The 22,332-nt window shown below is 32.7% G+C and overlaps 4 protein-coding genes across 5 annotated transcripts; 3 read left to right on the top strand and 1 right to left on the bottom strand.

Moving 5' to 3' along the window:
• Positions 1–187: 187 nt before the first annotated feature.
• On the top strand, positions 188–1,979 carry LOC9304277 (ribonuclease 3-like protein 3). The gene is made up of 3 exons (XM_021019848.1): positions 188–1,046; positions 1,394–1,537; positions 1,611–1,979. Exons 1-3 carry the CDS (start codon positions 654–656, stop codon positions 1,869–1,871), a joined length of 798 nt encoding a protein of 265 aa, XP_020875507.1. The 5' UTR covers positions 188–653; the 3' UTR covers positions 1,872–1,979.
• A 555-nt stretch (positions 1,980–2,534) lies between these two features.
• On the bottom strand, positions 2,535–3,173 carry LOC9306311 (cytochrome P450 71A27). Its single transcript, XM_021017019.1, has 3 exons — positions 3,093–3,173; positions 2,947–3,000; positions 2,535–2,870 (listed from the first exon to the last, which is right to left on the bottom strand). The coding sequence occupies exons 1-3, from the start codon at positions 3,171–3,173 to the stop codon at positions 2,535–2,537; spliced, it is 471 nt and encodes a 156-aa protein (XP_020872678.1).
• A 6,832-nt stretch (positions 3,174–10,005) lies between these two features.
• On the top strand, positions 10,006–12,335 carry LOC110226914. The gene is made up of 3 exons (XM_021019843.1): positions 10,006–10,288; positions 10,611–11,882; positions 11,974–12,335. Exons 1-3 carry the CDS (start codon positions 10,106–10,108, stop codon positions 12,202–12,204), a joined length of 1,686 nt encoding a protein of 561 aa, XP_020875502.1. The 5' UTR covers positions 10,006–10,105; the 3' UTR covers positions 12,205–12,335.
• A 2,746-nt stretch (positions 12,336–15,081) lies between these two features.
• LOC9306310 (CSC1-like protein At4g15430) lies at positions 15,082–19,025 on the top strand. 2 transcript variants are annotated; one of them, XM_021019129.1, is made up of 12 exons: positions 15,082–15,454; positions 15,635–15,981; positions 16,065–16,220; positions 16,309–16,444; positions 16,529–16,630; positions 16,720–16,839; positions 16,923–17,003; positions 17,088–17,428; positions 17,524–17,769; positions 17,847–18,171; positions 18,256–18,489; positions 18,586–19,025. In XM_021019129.1, the coding sequence occupies exons 2-12, from the start codon at positions 15,668–15,670 to the stop codon at positions 18,811–18,813; spliced, it is 2,283 nt and encodes a 760-aa protein (XP_020874788.1). In that variant the 5' UTR covers positions 15,082–15,454; positions 15,635–15,667; the 3' UTR covers positions 18,814–19,025. The 2 variants fall into 2 exon arrangements, with proteins under 2 accessions (XP_020874788.1, XP_020874786.1); XM_021019127.1 differs by having other exon boundaries at positions 15,127–15,454; positions 18,583–19,025.
• The last annotated feature ends 3,307 nt before the right edge of the window (positions 19,026–22,332 follow it).

The following is a 22,332-nucleotide window of genomic DNA, read 5'->3' as shown; positions in this document are numbered from 1 at the left end:
TCGATTTTCCTTTTTTCTTTTTTTTTATTCGCATCGCCGCATCTATATTCGGATATAGTAAGCAGGTTTTTTGGCAAGAGTTTATGGAAGTCCGCTTCGATTAAAGCATCGAAACCAAAATCCAAACATGTGGGAGTTTCGGTTTTATTTTCTAGTTTTTTATTTTTTTTTGTCAACAGCTATTTTCTAGTTATATTATACCTTTTATTTTTTAGGAGATAATAAAACTTAGCAATTTATTATCTAATCTAATAACCTTCATTGAAAATATAAACTGGATTTGAAAATACAATGTAATATTATTTATTTATGATATAAAAACAAAAACTTAAAATGGTATTTAAGTATTCTTAGTGTCAAACAGAGGAAATATATGATATATATGTAATTAACTAGTCAAAATCTGCTGTGATAATGACCTATTCTAAAAATTGATGAGAATCTACTATATTAAATAACTAAAATAATAGATTATTGACAAGTATAACAAAATTGAAATCATAACAACTATTTCAAAGAAGACGTGTATAAAAAGGGAATCATAACCGGAGACTTAAGAAGAACAAGAGGCAAAAAAAACTATAGAGACTTAGACAGAGACATATATCTCCCTATCTCTCTCTCTCCCTCTTCAAACGCAACATCTTGTCTCTATGGGATCGCAACTCTCAAACACAGTCGTCGAAGGTGAAGATAACACCAAAACCATCGGATCAACCGCTCCGGACCAGCTTTTGGAGATCGAATCCTTGGAGAAGATCTTAAATTACAAGTTCAAAGACAAGAGATTGTTGGTGCAAGCGTTTACAGACGCTAGTTACGTTGATGATAAGTGTGATTCGTACGAAATCCTAGAACTTTTAGGAGATTCGATCCTAAATATGAGTATAATCGATGAGTTTATTAAGCTCTACCCTAAAGAATCACCTGGTCCGTTGACCAAGCTCCGAGCCGTTAACGTAGACACCGAGAAATTGGCCCGGGTCGCTGTAAAACACCAACTCTATCGCTACCTCCGTCATAAGAAACCCTTGCTTGAGGAGCAAGTAAGTTACATTCTTAAAACCCCTAGTAATTAACCGTGTTTAGTCTTATAAATTCCATTTATTATCCTCAATCATGTCTTACTGCAATATGGTTGATTAAATGATAGACAAAATAAATATGAGAAAATAAATTTCATCACTTTTTTGTCAACTTGTTTTTTATTTTTTCTACATTCTCTATTTCAATTTCATCCACAAATTTGTCTCAATAAATGTTTTTGTTTATTTCATAGCCCTTGGGCTTAATATATATTTATCGACAATATTCTATAATAAAAACATTTGTATTGGTTGTGAGTTATACGTGACTTACATTGATGAGATTTTCATATAACTAATATATGCAGATACTGGAATTTGTGGAAGCCATGGAAAAATATCCACTACATTCAAATGGTCTTTTGAAAGTTCCTAAAGTTCTAGCAGACATAGTAGAGTCTACCATTGGAGCTCTCTTCAGGGACTGCAACTCCACTGAGACCGTCTGGGAGGTAACTTACTATACATACATATGTTATAAATATCTAGTTACTAGATTTAGGTAATTGATTCATCCATATATAGGTGATAAAACCATTGTTGGAGCCAATCATACCTTTAGACAAAATGAAGAGCCATCCAATGACAGAACTTAATGAGATGTGTCAGAAGAGGAACTTGAAATTGACGCCCAAAGACACTTGGGAAGAAAATCAAACCTATTGTTTCCATATTGAGGATAAGTTCGTTGGATGTGGACAACATCCTGTGAAGAAAGAAACTGCTCGTAATTTCGCTGCAAAAAATGCTATCGACAATTTTTCTAAATTCTTCGGAGACCTTTAGTTATATGAATTTGTATCAAAATAAAAACAAAAATTGTATTTTATAAATTTCTACAGGAGAAATTGTACTATCTTTGTGTTTTCTTTTTGTTATAGTAAACAAAAAGAAAACACAGATATATGCATAATGCATGGTACTGTCTTTGTATTTGAACTAGCTTGTGTTAAATAAAATTCATCTTTTCATTTTTCTTATGAATGGTGTGAAAGACGTCAAAAAAAAAGAAGAAACGACAAAAAAAAAGAATGATGTGAATATGAACCTAGCCATGTTGAAATGGTACGTATAACTGTATAAGCATGCTATATATACCATAAATGGTATAAGCATACATGAGAGTGTCACTCGAGAACCGGAGGATATCATTTGTAAATCTTGGTTAGAGACCCAAATTACCTCTGATCAAGTTCGGGAGAAGATAAATCTGGTGATATGGATCATGGAATAGCACACATATATAACAAAAATAGTTTATTCATAAAACTAGATATAATTTATTCATAAAATACAAAGATATCCAATCACATCATGTAACAAACACAAATAAGTTTACTTTTGCTTAAGAAGACACCGGATCTACGTAGACCACAAATATCAAAGTACGTTTATAAAGGAAACCAAAGTTCACACTCAATCATCATTCAACAAGGTGGGTTAATACCTTCACGCATGCACAAGTGATGGAAAGACAATGAGAGGGAATTTGCGGCAAACATCAATACCAGATGCTTCAACTAGGTCAGGCTTATCATCTCCCCCTGGTCCGACCTCGAGTCTCCAATTGAACCTTTTCGCAAGGTTGGCTAGTGTCAATTTGGACAAGACCATAGAAAATCCGATCCCGGGGCAAAGGCTTCTTCCTGCTCCAAATGGAACGAACTTGGAATCAGTACCATTAAAATCCAAGTTCAAACCAAAATGCCTCTCTGGTCTATATTCTTCTGCATCATGTCCCCATATCGAAGGGTTTCGTTGGAGTGCCCAAGCATTGATTATTACCTGTGTTCCAAGCATTATATATTTTTTACATGATCTAGGTTTAGTTAGTCTTATATGATTTTAAAAAATATATTACCTGTGTCCCTGCAGCAATGTCATATATCTTTAGTTGGACATCTTCAGTCGATGTCTGGTCAATAATGGACCAGAAGGATGTAACCGTAGTCCCTCCTTGATCACACAATGTAAATAGTCCATTTTCTCAACTTCTTTCTCTGTTACATTTGAATTATGCGTCGAAACTGAATTAATCTCATCTTGAAGTTTTTTCATACACTCTGGATGCCTCATAAATTCTGTCATTGTCCATTCTAGTTGTGAGGCGGTTGTTGCGGTTCCGGAAAAAAACATATCCTGAAAAACCAAGGAATAAAAAAAATTGTTTTAGCTATTGATTGGTACATAATTTGTAAGAGGTCTTTTGAATCCAAATAAAGTCTACTTTTCAATACATAGGAAAGACATTCGTTTTCGCTACCATGGAGACGGTGGTAACTTACGTTTGGTGGTGGTGATTCGTTTGAGGAGTGGTGTTAGGAAGAGTAGGGCTATGAAGGTAGCTAAGCACAAATAGATTAATATCATTTCCATATTATGTGTGGTTAGCAATTGTGTGATTTGAACATATCTCTACTTTGTGTTTTATAGAGTTACAACCCCGTCCCAACAACATCAAGGGTCCTAGGGCCTATATATATATATATATATATATATATTATTTTTCTTTTATCAAATTATTAAAATTTTGAATTTTTAATAATTGATCAAAATCATGGATCAATAATCTAAGAGCATGATTAAAGGCAAGCTCTTATATAAATTTTAAACTTTTCTTAACATTTAATGCAATATAATTTAATCAACTTTGTGGTTTAATGTTAAGAAACGTTAGCTAAGGAACGTTCTTTAGCTAAGAGCATATATGGACAAAATATTTTAGAAATTAAATTTAAAACATTTATGCTTTCTGTTATTTATGTTATACATTGTATCTCATGTATGTTTTAATTTTTTTAATTTGCAACCATTATTAAATTTTCTATAATTATAAATTTTATTTTTATGTTAATTTTTTTTTTCCAAAGAACCACATGTTAAGAGCCTACCATTAATAACACAAAAATCTTAGCTCAAAAACACTATCTCTTAACAATCACTTTTATATATATATATTATTTAAATATTGTTAAGAGGTATTTCTAAGATACAAACAATAATCATGCTCTAGGTGTCCCTGACGGGTTAACAAAGTAACGGTGTCTCTCATGGATAACGCCATAACGGTGTATTATTTGACGATTTTATCACAATTTGATAGGAATCTTTGTTTCCAATTATAGTTTCTAGTTCTCTCGATTTTTAAAGTATTTTTTTTTGAAAAATTATTTTATGCCAATTTTTGGGTTGAGTGTTTTTTCACAATATGCTATTATTTTGGAAAATTTGTTTCTGTTCAATTTATTTCAGTCTAAGCTTCCTTCTTTCTTGGTTTTAATGTGTTGCATCTAGAGTTTTGCAAGAAATTTTATTTTTTTATTCTTCCAAATTCCACTGAAAAAACATGAGTAGAATTATACTATCTTTATAAAAATGACCGCTACTCAAAGTTAAATCACGTTACTTTTCAGAAGATTTTTCTCTTTGCATTATTATTAGCTAGCAATGCCCGATATATAATAAACTCAATTTAGTCATCCTATTTAGGTCAATAAATATGACATTGAGTTGATTAACTCGTTTCTCTTATATATTATTACTTTAGGTTTTCTTTTTCTTTTCCAATTTATTATTTTTTTTGGTTGCTATTGACCCTTTAACAATTGTTTATGAGCTCTTGGTATGGGGGTAGGACAATTATCCTCTTAAATAATTGCTTGAATCAAAATTGGTTCTAAAGATATCTACTACATTCAAATATAAGAAAAGGACAAGAAATTGTTTAATATAGCATAAGGTTGATTATGGTAACCCAAATGGCCAAATCTTTGCCGTAACTTGAGAAATAATTTTGGACAAGTTTTATTTAGTAAAAACTATAGTGATTTACGTGGAGACGTGTGAACAAAAACACCTTCAAACATTGGATTTGATGGACCATGTACAAAATCTTTCAGAAGAATAGAGCAAATTGTAGATGACTGAAAGAGAAAGATAGCTGACGTGTAACTTGAACATCACGAAAGATTTAGGTGCTCAAGGTTTTAAAAATCTCCGTAACAAGAAAAGGACAAGAACTTTTGCTCACATAAATATCTAGGGTAAATTTTGGAAATGGTTAAAAATGTGTATGGGTATGAATACATATTTAATGGTTTTTTTTTTCTTTTTTCTTTTTCTTTCTAAACTAGGTTGATAGCCAAAATATTGAGGAAGAAATAGAGCTTGAGATGTATGGTTATGTAAGTGAGAGTGTGTGCTAAGTACAACAAGGATCGTGTTGGATAGACCGTTCGGTGAACATGGGTAAATACTAAATACTAGGATTTGGAATATGTAAGAGAAAATGATTGTTTAGATAATTTAGTTAAGTTAGTCCGTGAGTGAGGATTACTTAAAAGATTTCTCACAACGTTTGTGATTGTCACTACATTTTTTAATTTATAATTAGTATCAGAGCATGTACGCTTACGGAAGAGCTAATTACTTTACAACATGTGTGAGATCCTTTAGAGAATATGAAGACATCTACAAAAGGTAATCGTTGTTCACAAACCTTTGATGTTATATATGTTGGCATCATAGTTTGAGAAAATATGAATTAGTGATTAAGGATGTCAATTGGGTTGTCCACGTCGAAATGGGCATGTCCAAATAGACAGCTTTATTTTTTGGTTATTGATGTTTTGATGGTCAAAGTCCAAATAACACCATATCTAAATAGAACAAAACCCAAATAGTATTATGACCAACAACGCTGTTTGCAGGGTACAAATAATATGATTTTTTATTTTCTACCAAAACCGCAAAATCTAATATTCCATCCAAAAATGCAAAATAATATTTTTTCGCCAAAACCACTAAATCGCAAATCAAAATCAAAGAATTAAGTTTTCCGCAAATCGCAAATCACATTTTCTGTCAAAATTGTAAAATGTATTTGGTGGGAAACAGGAAACGAAAATTCATACTTTTGGCAGGAAACGGGAATTTATATTTTTGGCGGGAAAAAACAGAATCATGTATTAGGTGCTAAACAAAGAATTACGTTTTGGAGTAAAAATTTCACCGAGAAAGTAAGAAAATGTGAGGAATAAGTAATTAGAGTAACCCTAATTTTTAAGAGAAATTAGGAAAAAAAAAAATTCCCCAATTAGTAACCCTAATTTTTAAGGTTTCTTAGACAGCCCAAGTCCAAACGAGTTCGTTCCATTAGTTTGCAGGCTAAACTGGTTTGTTTCCCATATTAACCGTTTCGATTTTGGGTGTGACTATAACCGAACCATTATAATTTGGATTGGTCTAGCTTATGGTCATCAAACCCATTTGACATCTCTATTAGTGATGATGAGTGAAGCTTGCTAAGCTGGGCTCCAATCCAATTGAGGCACAAGTTATGGTGAAACAAAAATATTCTAAGTTGTTCACCATAAAACAATTTTGTGGTCAAAAGAGTGTTTTTTTTTTTTTTTGTGAAGGGGTCAAAAGACAGTTATGTGAAAATGAATCTAGATGAGATCAAGTTCCATGAGCTTGTTGGGTTGTAATAAATTATAAGCATATGATGAGTTAAGGTTTGAAGCTGGCCCAAGATCGGTAAAGTAGTTGCATCCGCTGCCGGTGACAAAATTGATAAGTTTCAACAAGGGAAAATATGAGCAAACTAGACAGAGAAAACGGGAAAAAGCCGAAAAATCCCGTTTAATTTTGATTTGGATATTTAATACTCAACTGTTTTCGGTTGAAAAAATACACATAGTAATTAAAGTGCGATTAATACCCAAAAAAAAAATATTATTATTTTCATACTCACGATTTCATAACAAAATAAAATTTCAATTTTACCATTATAATTTAAAGTAACTATTAATTTTTAAATGACGTGACAATCATTTTTAATTTTATTTGAATAGAAAGTAATTTTTATTTATATTTTGTTTTACTATAAAAATTACTTTTTATTCAACTTGCTGTTGAGGTTCTTGCTCTGCTTCTTCTTCAACTTCATTGATGTCGGCGAAAGTGGAATGAGCATTTGATTGTTTCCTCTCCAATGATCAGAGCAATTTGATATTTGAAACACATGAGAAGATATTTTTTCTCTAGTATGAAGAGGAAACATGTTTATGTATATAGCAAGATGCAATGCACTAAGTTTTAAAAGCAAAGTTTGTGGTTAATTAAGAAGCACAAGAAAGCTTGGTGAATGGTGTGATTTAATGTGTATGTGAACCAATACTTTCCTGGAAAGTTAATTACTTAGGTTTCTTACTTTCTTGTGAAAGTGTTCCGATCCAAACTACTTGGAAAAGGTGAAAAAAAGAAAAAAAAAAGGCTATTCCATAGGCACGAGATGCAACTGCAAACCAAAGTCAAAATGCAATTTGCTCTTCTGTCTACAAAACATAATTTGAGTCCGTTAAGTTGGACCGGTTCGGTTTAGTTGATTCGATTTCTGGTTGTTCCACTTGTTTGGTTAAAACTTTAAAAAAAAAAAAACATTTCGAAATTATAATATTTTTGGTAATTCTTATGTTGCTTTTCTTTGTATGTGATAATTTGATCGGACAGACCAAAATCTAAACTAATTGAGCAATTCGAGACTACTACGTACTATGTGAATATTGAACCTTCTGATTAAACCGACCGGTTAAGAAAAATCAAAGATTGAGGATGATCGATGAAGTACATGAGGTCTTAACCGACCGGTTCAAGATCCATTTTATAAGCACACATCCCCAGAAGCAGAATCGCATAGATGAAGATGATGATAGGAGGAAGACGTAGATTCATGTCTCCTAGTCCTCCTATCAGACTTGTGGGTGAAAAATTATTTTTATGGGATATAGAAAGCAACCAAATACCTTATAATTTTGATGATGAAGATGTTCTCGATAGCCTTACTATATATATATATATATATTTACATAATTTATAATAAAAATATATTAAGCCATTGATCCATATAGTTAGATCAATTTAACTTGGAGACCTGAAAGATAATCCGTTGATTTCTGAGTTGTGTTAAAAAGTATGTTATTAAATAAAACCGAAATACTATGTACTCTTTAAATAAAATATCTTACCTAGTATAGTGTTATTTAAGTATTGATAAATATAGTCAAATGTAGATATGTTAAACGTAAATAAACCATTAATTACTCGTCATGTGTGCAGTGGTTGTTCGAAAATGTTGAAATGTTGTATCATGATATCTTTAAATCTTATATACATTTTTGAATCATAATTTAGGAGAACAATAAATCAAAAATGTGATTAAAATACAATATGCTTAAAGATTTAATCCAAATGAAAAGTAAGATATATGTCTATATAGATGATTTCATTGGTTCACCGGAAGAAACCAAAATTTAATCATTTGATCTTCACACCTTTGCTTACCTTTGCATCGTGGTGAGGAAAATCGCAATTTTCTCCTTTCTTGCAAAAGCCTTCTGTATCGAAAGAACAAAAATATGTTCTTTTTATTCCTCGACAGTTCATGAAATCTTTTAATACATTTTTCAACCGAGTACCTTCCTCTAAACAATTCTAAGAGAAGCCTCGTGTTAGTCAGGTACAGCGATTTGTAATTCTTCTCAAAGAGCGGATCATCTTCGTTGCTTCACATGTTAAAGAAGATTCTTTAAAGAAAGAAACCAAAGTGCAATATGATTAGATCTGAATATGAAACAGATGAAATTGATTTTGGAATTTTTGTAAGATAAGGTTACGGGTATTTAAAGCAAGACAAAATAAAACATTAATAAATAAAAAGAATTTAATCACTAATTTTTCCAAATTTGAATTTACAGTTTTCTCTCTAAATAATGAGTATTTATAGACAATTTTATTGTTTTATTATCAATTTCTCTTAAATCAATTGAAATATTAATTGTTAAATGAATGTTTACTTAGTTTTTAAAAACTGTAGCTTACCCATTATAAATTATATATACAATAAAACCTCTACAAGTTAATAATGGCGGAACTAACAAAATTTATTAATTTAGAGAGGCATTAATTTATCGATAAATTAATAGTAGTTTCTTAACAAAATTCTATTATATCTCAAAAACAGTTTTTTCTTTATAAAATCAAGGGAAATTGTTAAAAATGCCCCTTTTGGTTTGCCCCTGTTCAAAAATATCCCTTTTAGATGTCCATTTTCAAAAATGCCCCTTTTTTAATTTGAAATTTTTATAAAGTTTTATTAGGTTTATAATGTACTTATAGATTGTAACTACTACTTGAAGACTCGATCCAAGTATTTATAAGGTTTTATAAGGTGTTTTTAAAGGTTTTACAAGTTATTTTAAAGAATTTTTAAGGTTTTTCAAAGGTTTTACAAGATATTTTAAAGGTTTTTAAAGGTATTTAAAATGCATTTATGAGGTATTTATAAAGTATTTATAAGATTTTAGATACATAGAAATGTAGTTTGTGTATGTTTTAATAATGTTACATACATATTTGGGTAAATCTTACATTTTTAAGAGCATTTTTTATAAGGTTTTAAAGAAAGGGTATTTTTGAAAAGTGACATTGAAAAAGGGGCATTTTTGTAAAAGCCCCATCAATCAATATCTTTCTAAAACAAATTATAAGTAGAAAAGTAATTATTAAGTTTATAAAATAATAAAATCGTTTTCGATGTAGTAAAAATATTAGAAATGAACTCTACCAAAAATTAAGAAAAACAAACAAATGTTTTAGTTTAATTATTGCTTACGGTTTATTATTTTTATATTTCTAACATTATATAATTTTATCTATAATATTATATATATCATGTGTTATGTTGTAAACATCTAAAATCACATATAAATCCCTAAGCATGCTAACCGGTGGGTCAATCCCTAATGGTTTCTGAATTTGTAGTCTGGTTTGGGCTTGGATCTAAGAAAGGCCCAGATGCTTCTAGATACTTACTTATTTGACTTAATATAATATCACAGAACAATTTCTTTTAAGCCTTCTTTTTTCTTGAAGAAGAAGAAGAGAAAATCAAACTTTCATTTTTCTGATCGCTGTGTTTCCTCCAATCTTCCATCTTCAGATTTCGAATTCCCCAGGAAATGGATTTCGAGCTTAGATCAGCGAAAGAGAAGCTTGAAAGAGAGCAGAGAGAGAGGAAACAAAGAGCGAAACTAAAGCTCGAACGAGAGAAGAAAGCCAAGGATGCTGCGATTAAGCAACGCGAAGCCATTGAAGCTTCTCAAAGAGCTAGAAGGCTTGACGCCATTGAAGCCCAGATTAAGGTCTCTATCTCTATTCTTATAATCGTTGCTTTTTGAAGTTGCCAATTTGAGTCAATCATATATATTCTCCTAGGTTTTTGAATTGGAGATTCTGTTATAAATTCTCTGTAATTGGTGTTTTGATATCTTAGAACAGTGTGATTCTAATTTTGTATTATGGGTATTGTAGATTTTGGTGCATATAACTAAAAGCTTTGACATTGATAATCTTGATTTGAAAAGTTGGCTCCTTTATCTTATTTTACTTAAAGGAACAGTTGGGTGGTTGTTGTTTCAATGGTTCTTCGGCTTTCTCTGATCATTTGCTTGTTCTTGTATTTAGGCTGATCAACATATGCAAGAGAGTTTAGTTTCTGGAGATGGGATAGTGTTTGAACGAGTTTTCCAAGCTCTTTCTTTTCAAGGAATTGGAGATAAGATTAAACTGCCACCATCGTGTTTTACGGAGTTGTCTGATCAAGGAGCTTTTGATAAAGGTCCTTTGTATTTTGAGCTCTCTGTAGTTGGCCAGGGAGATAATAAAAAGACAACACACTCTGGTGTTCTTGAGTTTACTGCTGAAGATGGTACTGTTGGGCTTCCTCCACATGTTTGGAGCAACTTGTTTTCAGCACATGATCCAATGGATGTTCCTTTGGTTGAAATTCGTTATATCCGGTTGCCTAAAGGAAGTTACGCAAAGCTTCAACCGGATAACCTTGGCTTCTCGGATTTGCCCAACCATAAAGCTATCCTCGAAACTATTCTTCGCCAACATGCTACACTTTCTCTAGATGATGTTCTCTCGGTAAATTATGGGCAGGTCTCTTACAAGCTACAGGTTCTCGAGTTAAGACCTGCCTCGAGCATTTCGGTTCTGGAGACTGACATTGAGGTTGATATAGTTAGTCCAGATATAGTTTCAGATCAGCCAAATCAGCATGTGCTAAAGCCGCTTCAAATTGGGAAATCTGAATCCGGAACAGTTGAGGAAGGGCAGTATGATTACTATAAATTTGCAGTTGACGAGGCTACTGTAGAAAATGTATTGGCAGGAAACATCAAAGTTATTGTAAAGATAGATGTGGAGAAAGACGGAGCGGATACTGATCTCTATGTATCAAAGCACCCGGTTCTATTCCCATCTCTTCATCAGCACGAGTGGTCTTCACACGATGTGGGTTCAAAGACCTTGATCTTGGGATCAAAGGAGAGGGCTTTGAGCTCAGGGACCTACAGTATAGGTGTATACGGCTTCAAAGGAACAGTCAAGTACCAGGTCTCAGTACTGGTCCAAGAAAGCAGCGATGGAGCTAAGGTTGGGGAACGGGCTATATCATCTTCGTCAGATGTTGATACAGTAGAGTGCAGGAACTGTAAGCATATGATTCCAAGTAGGAGTATCGCGTTGCACGAGGTGTACTGTAGCAGACACAACGTTGTTTGTAATCATCAAGGATGTGGAATCGTTCTCAGAGTTGAGGAGGCCAAAAACCATTTGCACTGTGAAAAATGCGGGAAAGCATTGCAGCCCACAGAGATGGAGAAACATTTAAAAGTCTTCCATGAACCACTCACTTGTGGCTGCGGAATAGTACTCGAGAAAGAACAGATGGTGCGTACATGAAACAGTTGGAACCATTTTTCTCATTACCTTGTTGTGCTCAAACTGGTTAAGTTAACACGAGATTGTGATATTGTTGCAGGTTCAACATCAAGGGAGAGATTGTCCTCTTCGCCTAATCGCGTGTAGGTTCTGTGGAGATATGGTTGAAGCGGGTAACTCTGCAGCGGATACTAGAGACAGGATGAGAGGAATGTCTGAACACGAGAGTACTTGTGGTTCAAGAACTGCACCATGCGACTCGTGTGGTCGATCTGTGATGCTTAAAGATATGGACATTCACCAGATTGCTGTTCATGGTAAGAGTAGCTAATTTCCACCATTGTTATTGAAAACTGATTGGAAAGTGTCAAATGTTTGAACAGAGAAGAAGCATTAAACCCATTTGTATTATTTATGACACAACTTGATTCTTAAAGTCACAATCCGAAATATTTTCTTTCACGAATGGATTTAGTAGAGCCCAGAGACTTAAATTGTCCAACTTTTGACTTACCAAAATTGTCGAAAATTTATACAACGACCAGAAAAAAAAAAACAATGATGCTTAATGTGCAAGTATTATTACAGTGGGTCAGTAGTAGTCACGACAATGATTGAGAGTGATTGTTTAATAGAAAGTTTTAAGAAATATAGGACCAAGTTGCTTGGTGAGAGTTTCTTTATGTATGATTTCTATTTTCTTTCTAAGTCAACTTCTGTGGCTGAAAATAGAGCAAGGAGCAAGAGATTTTGTACTTTGCAAGTTACCAGAAAATAAGTTGGAAACAAAAATTAAAAATAATTCATATATCACCAATGTCCCTTCAATTCTTAGATTAACGTCTGACCACGCATTATTAGTACTAGCTATAACCTTTTATCATGCGAATTAATTAATTTCTTGATTAATTCAAGTGGATCCAGATACTTCTTCTTAAAAGCAGTAAACGAATATATAATTAATAATGTCTTATATTCCCCTAAACTTTATTATGGCTGGGAACATATTCAAAGAGTAGTGATAGCTGAAAAGATATTCCACCGTTAACTTTATTAAACACCACTAGAAAACATTAATAGTGGTAGAAACATAATTAATGATATAGATGACATTAGTTTGAAGTTTTTTTTTTTTTTTTTTTTTCGATGTTATGAATTTTGCCATTTTTTCTATTTTCACATAAAACTTACCAATTTATCATTTTTTGCTATTTCAAAATCAATATATTTGTGAATTGATCTTATTATATAAAGTATGGTTTTCAAAGTTAGTAATTCACGTGATCGTGACACGTGACAAATCTATTGATCTTCGATTTTGCTATGTGTCAAATAAATATTTTCTTTTTAATAATTAAAAAAAAGAAAAAGATAATTATAAACTTAAACAGTTTTAAAAGTAAAAATATCACTATCAGAAAATTATACCTATAATTTCATAAGATATTTTGTCATGTGGAAAACAAAAATTTGGTTTTAACAAATTAAAAATTGTAAAAAGATAATTATAACAAAATTATAAATTTAAAGAGTTTTGTGATATAAAAATATTATTATAAAGAAACTATACGTATAGATAAAGAAATTCAATACTAGAATTTTGACGACGAAAGAGAGACATTTACAGAGAATCAGAGGAAAACACAATGTTATTTAATAAAATAACATCATACTAAAAGAAATAGGAGTAGCATGTGATTGTTAATGGAGATGACGATGGTGGTGGTTGATGATTACGGATGTGGTGATAGATTGACTTTAAAAATAATCATGAATCATATGGCGATGGAGGCAATTAAGAAATTATGAACGGTGATGGACATAGACTGGAGTTGTTGTCGGAAAGAGGCTCGGCTCGATATATGCTATAGGAGATAAAAAAGGAGGTGAAATAAGATCAGTTGGGAAAGAGGAGAAAAGGCGGTAATGGTGGTGTTGGTGATAAATAGGCCAATATTTATATTAAATGATTTATTAATTAGTATAAAATAAAAACAAATAATGTTTTATATTGTGCGTTATGCATAATAAATATGTTTAAAAAATAATTAACATGCTGCATTTTCTAAAATCAAAACATAGATGTTTATATAATTTTAGTTAAATTTAAAAAAAAAAAAGTGATAATTTCGACCAGCAACCCGTGTAACGTTGTCCATATCTAGTTTTATATAAAATACATTCTTAATAACAGACATTATACCCTAAAAAAAATACCAAATAAACCCAAACATAATGTATAAATAAATTGTGTTTTTAGTTTTTAAAAAATGATAAATCTAAAAATTTAAAGTAAAATGGCAAAATCAACAAATGTTATTAAAAAGGACTTTTTCCTAATTGATTTTTTATTTTTGCAACGTAAAGTCTTAAACACATCACACCAATGTGTGAACGGTGAACCGATGCAAATATTGGTTTCACAATCACCAACTCTTTAATCATTTAAACTTCTTTAAAAAAAAAAAACTTATGTTTATTTGTGGTACAAATGATGATTTTAATTTTAATGACGAGCAAGCAATAAACATTTACAACAAACAATTTTATCTATGTGATTAGTAAATAGTAATCACGAAAGACTACACCATATTCAAAATGAACATATTTACCCGTATCACATAAGATTACGATAAATAGAATTACTTACCGATCACCATCACGATCACGATCACGATCACGATCACGATCACATTACAATCACCATATCGTTTCTATATATAATTTATAAGAAAATACACAAAGTTTTATAGTTTTGTATATTACGGCAAAAAAACCACTATATTAAATACGGATAATGCAGATTGGATCTAAATTTCTATTTTGGCAAGAAAGTAGATTCGGACCCACTTTTACAATTTACAAACAAAAAAACTTCGTCAGCTTTTTCAATTATCCACCCAAAAAAACCATTAAAAATTTCAAAAATATCAAATAATAGTGGTTGTGATATTTCTACAAATATGTTCACACTTGCTAAAAACTAACCGTTTTTTTATTTTATTTTGGATCAACTTTATAATTATCCACGTATTTTTAACACATTAGATTTGGAATCAAAAACATCAAACGAATCATAGCCACTAGTTGTTACCCACTGAACTATAGGCAAATGAAAAAAATTCATATTTTTCTCTAGATGGAAAATAAACGTTGCCAGACAAAATCCAAAAAATTCACTACCATCTATTATTGATATGTCTTGTCTTCTTCTTTCTTTTGTGTCACGGTTTTAGTTTACTCTTGAGTCTCTCTTTCCATACCACAAGCACAAGAGCATCTTTTTATTGTTTCCTCATGTAATAAATTCACAAGGCTCACATTTTGCCAAGTCCTCAACAATTTTTTCTCCTTTTTTCTTCACGGATTTATAAACAATAAATTCGCAGTAATCTTTTTATTCGAATGAATCTTTGAACATATTTCCTAAAAACCCGGCAAGAAAAAATTCTGAATTTTTCTCATTAATTCTCCCAAAAATACAACTTTTCTTCTTCCTCTGTTTCTTCTTCTTCTTCTCTTACTGTTCTGTCTTGGTCGATTTGGAACAATAAAGCTTTGTCTTTTACCTCTTTTAAAAGGTAATTGAGTTCAAATCTGGTTTTATTTCTTCAGTGTTCTTTGTGACTGTGACATATGGCTCTTGTTTCTGTTTGGATGCCAAAAAAAAACAGAGCAAGTTGAGATTTTTTTGGAAATTTCCTACATCAACTTGCAAAGTCTGAATCTGTGTTTCTCATTCTGTTGAATCTTTTTTACAGGAAGAGTAGTTATATCTTCTTCTTGACACTCTCATGGCTACAATAAACGATATTGGAGTAGCAGCAGCAATCAATATAGTGACAGCATTAGCTTTTCTCTTAGCTTTTGCTATATTCAGGATTCAACCAGTAAATGACAGAGTCTATTTCCCTAAATGGTATCTCAAGGGCTTAAGAAGTAGTTCTATACAAACTGGTGGCTTTGGTAGCAAATTCATCAACTTGGACTTCAGATCCTATATTCGTTTCCTTAATTGGATGCCTGAAGCACTTAAAATGCCAGAACCTGAGCTCGTCGATCACGCTGGACTCGATTCTGTTGTCTACTTGAGGATCTACTTACTCGGGTATATATATACTTATGTATCTCCAAGCCCTTTTCTTTTTATCTTCTGGTTTAAGAGATTTGAGTCATGGTTTTTGATTGCAGGCTCAAGATCTTTTTCCCTATAGCTTGTGTTGCTTTTACGGCAATGGTTCCTGTTAATTGGACAAACAAGGGATTGGATCGGTTAAGACATTCTAATATAAGTTTCAGTGATATTGATAAACTCTCTTTATCAAATATACCAAATGGCTCACCTAGGTAAGAGATACACTTCTCCGAGTTTGGTGGCTTTTTCTTTGTTTCAATATGATTGAGTACTCATTTGGATCCTTCTCATCTTCTGTAGATTTTGGGTGCATTTGTGTATGGCTTATGCTATCACTTTCTGGACATGCTTTATCCTGAAAAGAGAGTACCAGAATATAGCTTTAATGAGACTACAGTTTCTTGCAAATGATCAAAGGAGACCTAACCAGTTCACTGTAATGACACTATGAATCCTTTGATGCTCTTTGAGTTTTTACTTTTGATAGAAGAAGCTGAAACCTGTTTTCTTACTGTGTTAGGTGCTGGTAAGAAACATTCCTTCAGATCCTCATGAATCAATATGTGAACTTGTTGAACATTTCTTCAAAGTCAACCATCCAGATCACTACCTCACTTTCCAGGTAAATCATCTTTCGATTTTATGTTACTAATATTATCCATCTCTGACTTGATTTCTGAGCTCATGATTCTTGATCTGCTTTTAACTCAGGCAGTCCACGATGCAACAAAACTCTCAGAATTGGTTCTGACGAGGAAACAAATGCAGAATCTGCTTGATTACAATATAAACAAACACATGAGGAATCAATCTAACAGGCCAGTAATAAAGGTAAACTCACATTTGCAAATCACATAAGCTTAAATTTCTCCTTTGCTGTTTCTCTTAAGATGCATCTCAATGTCCATAAGTAGATGGGATTTCTTGGCTGCTGTGGTGAAGAAGCTGATGGAATCAAGTATTACACGTCCGTCGTCGAGGGTCTCACAAGAGAAGTAAAGCATTCATCTTAACTTCTCTACGCTATTCTCCAACCTCATTTGCAACATATTTAATCATACTATCTTTGGATGTGTCAGATAGCTGAGGAGAAACAGAGGTTAAGGACCGGCACAAAGTCCATAGTGCCTGCAGCTTTTGTATCTTTCAAGAGCCGTTGGGGAGCAGCGGTTTGTGCTCAAACTCAACAGACAAGAAACCCAACAGAATGGCTAACCGAGTGGGCTGCAGAGCCACGTGACATTTACTATGACAATCTGGCATTGCCATATGTTGACCTTAAGATAAGGAGGCTCATAGTCGGCGTCGCATACTTCTTCCTCACCTTCTTCTTCATGATACCAATAGCATTTGTACAGTCACTTGCCAACATCGAAGGCATAGAGAAGGCTTTTCCTTTCTTGAAGCCCCTTATAGAAGTGTATGTCTCTGTCTATCTTTCATGAATATATCAACCTGTTCTGTCCCGCTGCCCCGTTGATAAAATCTCTTACGTTTTTTGGTCTTTGTGAACAGGAAATTGTTAAAGTCGATCATCCAAGGTTTCCTTCCCGGAATCGCTTTGAAGATCTTCCTCCTTTTCCTCCCAAGAATACTGATGCAAATGTCCAAATTTGAAGGTTTTGTCAGCACATCCTCATTAGAAAGAAGAGCCGCAACTAGATTCTACATGTTCCAATTCATCAATGTTTTCCTCGGAAGCATAGTCACCGGGACTGCGTTTCAACAGCTCAATAGTTTCCTTAACCAGTCTGCAAACGAGTATGTTCTTTAAAACCTTCCCTTGTCCGCATTTCACTGGGAGATATCATATCTTTCTGACTTTTTCATTTCTGCAGTATCCCAAAAACAATTGGTGTCTCGATTCCAATGAAAGCAACCTTCTTTATAACATACATAATGGTTGATGGATGGGCTGGTGTTGCTGGGGAGATATTGAGGTTGAAGCCACTCATAATCTATCATCTAAAGAACTCCTTCCTCGTGAGAACCGAGAAAGATAGGGAAGAAGCTACTGATCCTGGAACCATAGGATTCAACACTGGTGAGCCTCAAATACAACTCTACTTCCTTCTTGGTCTTGTTTACGCAGCAGTTAGCCCCATCCTTCTCCCCTTTATCCTCGTCTTCTTCGGCCTGGCTTTCGTAGTGTACCGTCATCAGGTGAAATAACTGAATCTTCCTTCTGCTTCCTTTTTCCTCCAAAGCTCGAGCGTCGTTAACTAACAATGAAGGCTCAATTTGCAGGTTATAAATGTGTATAATCAAAAGTATGAAAGTGCAGGGAAGTTCTGGCCTGACGTTCACAGGCGTGTTGTGACCGCACTGGTTGTTTCGCAGCTGCTCTTGATGGGTCTTCTAAGCACCAAACACGCTTCTAAGTCCACTCCATTTCTGCTTGTGCTTCCGCTGCTGACCATCGGGTTCCACATGCATTGCAAAAATCGTTACCAACCTGCTTTTGTAACATACCCGTTACAGGTCAGTTAATACAAAAAACAGAAAAAACTGAAGATCTCTAGTAGCTTTTGAGTGAAACGTGTAAGCTAACCCTTTCCTTGTTTCGAGCCAAAGCAGGAAGCTATGATCAAAGATACACTGGACCGCATACGTGAGCCAAACTTTAACCTCAAGGCTTTCCTTCGAGATGCGTACGCCCACCCAGAGTTCAGGGTTGGAGAAGATCCAGAGCCCGAGGAGAAGCTGGAGTCTGATATGTCACCACCGGAATTAGTGGCCACAAAGCGTGGCTCATGGAGGAATACTCCTCTGCCTAGCAAACAAAGCTGCCGTGATATACCCTAATCATTTTGCTCTGTTCTACCTTAAATGGTGATTCTTTTATATTCTTAAACAAGTTTTCCCCTCAGTAGAAGAAATGCACATATACGATTGTATTATATGCAAGAAAAAGAAAAAAAAAAACATTAGAAAAGCATACTAGAAGTTACTGTTAGAACTGTATCATATGATTTGTTAGTAGACGATATATCGAAATGTTAAAAGTTCAAGCATCATCCTTCTATGCAAATCTAGAGCAATTCTGATAAGTGTCCCATAGAGTGAAACATCACTCTTAATCCCTCTCTGAGACATTTTATCAAACACTTAAAGTGCATCAATCACTTTCCCATGAAACACACAAACCAGAGACACCAAATTGTCAGCCATTGTATAAACTGTATAAGGTAAGCCCATATAACAAATTGATTATCATGGGCCTATGGCCTTTAAGAATGTCCAAGTATAATGTCATTGTTTCTAAGAAGAGCTTGAGAAATTCGACCAGCCATGTCATCAACAAAGATTAAATGTGTTAATCCTATTTCACAACGAAAATGATTTATGAGTTATGTTTATGAAAAATAGATAGGGGACAACGAGACCATGTCATAGTCTTACCCGAACTCACGAAAAAAACCCTTCTAGTTTCTCGTAAATTGATACAATGTAACAAAGAAAAAAGGCGTGAAGATTAGATATATACACACGTAGATTCAATGTATGTCTTGTCTCAAGTGTTGTCGTTATAAAACATCATTAAAATGACCATTAATGAAGCTGAAAAATGCTTTGTCTCTCAAGTGTTGCTGTTGTTGTTGTTATAAAAGACCATTAAAAATGTGTCGAAAGCTTTTGTTATGTCAAACTTTACGGCATAACGAGACAGCTTTTGATAATCTTTAACTAGTTTTCACCAATTTCAATGAAAATTTAGAAACCCAATTACATAAGAACCTCCCTAAATTAATACTCGATAAATTAATAAACACGATAAAATAATACTTTCTCCGTTTCAAAATATAAGACGTTTTGGAGAAACTTTTTTGTTTCAAAATATAAGTCGTTTTCAAATTTCTATGTAAATTATATATTATTTTAATACTTTATAATTATTTTTATTATACAGTCTCTTTTATGATTGGCTGAACTTTTAAAAAGTAGATCTTCTTAATCGACGTGTTTTTAGCTAAACGCCTTATATTTTGAAACGGATGAAATATTTTTTTCTCCGGATCAACGTCGGGCTAATATAAAAATTAGTAAAATTCGATAAGATAATAATTTTTTTGGAATCTCTATGTAGATTCAATGTATGTAAATTCGAGATATATGATCTCATTAATACCATAAATTAAAAATCATATAAATTTACATACATATATATATATATATATATATTATATGTTGATATATAATGTATGCTATTAGTGTTTTTTAAAGAAATTGTATTTTCGTTAGAACTCATCTCTAATTTTATTATATAAAAAAATTGTTATAATGTGTTGTTAAACTATAGTGTTGTAGTATATTTTATAACTATGTCATAAAAATACCCAAATTTTTCAGTAAGTTTTCAATTTTGAATGTGTATCATTTTCATTTTGATAGTTTTACATATGTTAAAATATGACTGTTGAGGTTAATAATCTGTAGTTTGATAGGTGTTAAACTACAACATATTGGATCATTAATATATCGTTTATTTGTCAACAATTAATATATCGTTTGTATACGTGAATTTATCTAAACTCTTTGTAATTTATTGTTGAAAGAGTTTTTTTCTTTTAGCTATTAAAATTTCAAGTCTAAAACTACAAAAATTATAACATCCAAAACATTAATTTTATTTAAACAAAAGTGTCTCAATTTATTTCTTTCTAAAATTTTATGAATTAAAACAAAAAACTCTTTATATATTAATAAATATTAACTAATACTATAAATTAATAAATATTAATTTATAGATAAATTAATATCACTATAAATTAATAAAATATCATGGTTCAACATTATTAATTTATAGAGGTCTTACTACTTGGGTTTCCTCTAAATAAACCTTTTTTCTTTCCATTCATTTTTTTTTTTCAAAACCTTAAACCAGAAACCAATATCCAAAAACTGAAAAAGCCAAAAGCCAAAATCCAAAATTCATTGATAAGTACAAAAGTTTTTGGTTTTTAATGTTTTGGTTTTTGCAATAGGTTTTAGTTTTTTTTTTTAAGTTGAGTGGTACCCTTTTAGTTTTAGTTCCTATTAATTTTAGAAACTTGATCTATAAAGTTTTTGGTTTTATTGTTTCGTTTTTCAAAATTATTAAAATGAAACAGCTTTTCAAGCAGCAACCAAAATGATAGGGTTTTTTGTTTTTCTTAAGAAAATGATTGAAAGAAAACAAACTGAAAACTATTTTACCAAAAATCTAGAATGGGTAATACTTGGGTTTTTGAAAAACTCAAACCAAAGACAATCATATGGTCTACTATAACTAAGCCTAGGACTGAGTCTAGCACATTGTAGTTGTTGTAAGCTTCTGAGAGAGTAATTATTGAGGGCTGGATTTATAAGGCTGTCTTGGTAGATCATTGAAAGGGATAGATTTTCTAGTTGGTTTGGGCTTTTGGTGGGAGCTAGAGTTGAACATTTAAATTAATTAAGTCTCTCTGGTTTAGTGAATTGGATACAACCTAGTTTTACAGCTTCTATGCTTTTTGTATTGCCATGCATCAACCACTCCATGGCATGGACAATTTACTATCCACCGTTAGAACATTGAGTGAGCTGCTCGGTCATAGTCGTAATAGTCAGGTTTGTAGTTGTAGACATATCAAGATTTCTGTCTAGTCTTTTTTTTTTTTTTTTTTCTGATAAACCCTATCGGCTGATCCGGTCAGTCCCGGTAACCGAAGTGCTTAAGAGTGGACTTCTCTCCGAAGAGCCACCACACTGTCTGTCCCGAATTTGGAATGCTTTCCGACTAATACCAGGGAGTAGCCAGATCGCCTGTTACTGGATTACCAGATAAACTGCTTGATCCAAGCCCAGACTTCCTACACAAATGTGTTTTTTGTTTCCAACGTAGATCGAACCTGGGTTAGTTCTTTCAAACTTTTCCCCAATTCTCAACAACCACTGGACCACAGCTGTGTGGGCATTTCTGTCTAGTTCCTATATCAAAGGTTGTGGTATATCTCTACATTCTAAGATTTATATATTATTTTATTTTTTTTGCAAAATCTTAGATTTATCTTTTTTTCAGAGATATCTACCACAATGCATAGCAATATCGACGTGATTGGCCCTGAATCAAGTCTTATCCTAAGCAACGCTTGAATCGGCGGATAGCTTATTTATGATTGCAATTTACTCTCCCATCGTTGTGTTCAATAATGTAAAGTCCTTTTAAAAGCTGACACAAAGTTGACATGCATGATGGTGCAGTCTTTGGAACTATATTATAAACGGAGTGGTGTCTCATGGACCATGCAGGGCGTTAGTACAATATGTCGGTTGAATATATCTATCACTGAGTCGGGACCATAT

The sequence above is a fragment of the Arabidopsis lyrata genome (genome assembly GCF_000004255.2).
Source record: "Arabidopsis lyrata subsp. lyrata unplaced genomic scaffold ARALYscaffold_7, whole genome shotgun sequence".
Taxonomy (NCBI): domain Eukaryota; kingdom Viridiplantae; phylum Streptophyta; class Magnoliopsida; order Brassicales; family Brassicaceae; genus Arabidopsis; species Arabidopsis lyrata.
Note: the sequence above shows the minus strand (reverse complement) of the source record. Positions and strands in the feature narration are given on the sequence as shown.

Excerpts from the sequence above, each read along its gene's own strand:
- LOC9306311 (XM_021017019.1), bottom strand. The coding sequence starts at position 3,173 with ATGACAGAATTTATGAGGCATCCAGAGTGTATGAAAAAACTTCAAGAT. Across the intron at positions 3,001-3,092 it reads TTTCGACGCATAATTCAAAT|ACATCGACTGAAGATGTCCA; the intron begins GTAACAGAGAAA and ends ATTATTGACCAG. Across the intron at positions 2,871-2,946 it reads ACATTGCTGCAGGGACACAG|GTAATAATCAATGCTTGGGC; the intron begins GTAATATATTTT and ends CTTGGAACACAG.
- LOC9306310 (XM_021019127.1), top strand. The coding sequence starts at position 15,668 with ATGGCTACAATAAACGATATTGGAGTAGCAGCAGCAATCAATATAGTG. Across the intron at positions 16,445-16,528 it reads GGAGACCTAACCAGTTCACT|GTGCTGGTAAGAAACATTCC; the intron begins GTAATGACACTA and ends TTACTGTGTTAG. Across the intron at positions 18,172-18,255 it reads TCGTAGTGTACCGTCATCAG|GTTATAAATGTGTATAATCA; the intron begins GTGAAATAACTG and ends CTCAATTTGCAG.
- LOC9304277 (XM_021019848.1), top strand. The coding sequence starts at position 654 with ATGGGATCGCAACTCTCAAACACAGTCGTCGAAGGTGAAGATAACACC. Across the intron at positions 1,047-1,393 it reads AACCCTTGCTTGAGGAGCAA|ATACTGGAATTTGTGGAAGC; the intron begins GTAAGTTACATT and ends TAATATATGCAG. Across the intron at positions 1,538-1,610 it reads CCACTGAGACCGTCTGGGAG|GTGATAAAACCATTGTTGGA; the intron begins GTAACTTACTAT and ends ATCCATATATAG.
- LOC110226914 (XM_021019843.1), top strand. The coding sequence starts at position 10,106 with ATGGATTTCGAGCTTAGATCAGCGAAAGAGAAGCTTGAAAGAGAGCAG. Across the intron at positions 10,289-10,610 it reads CCATTGAAGCCCAGATTAAG|GCTGATCAACATATGCAAGA; the intron begins GTCTCTATCTCT and ends TCTTGTATTTAG. Across the intron at positions 11,883-11,973 it reads TACTCGAGAAAGAACAGATG|GTTCAACATCAAGGGAGAGA; the intron begins GTGCGTACATGA and ends ATATTGTTGCAG.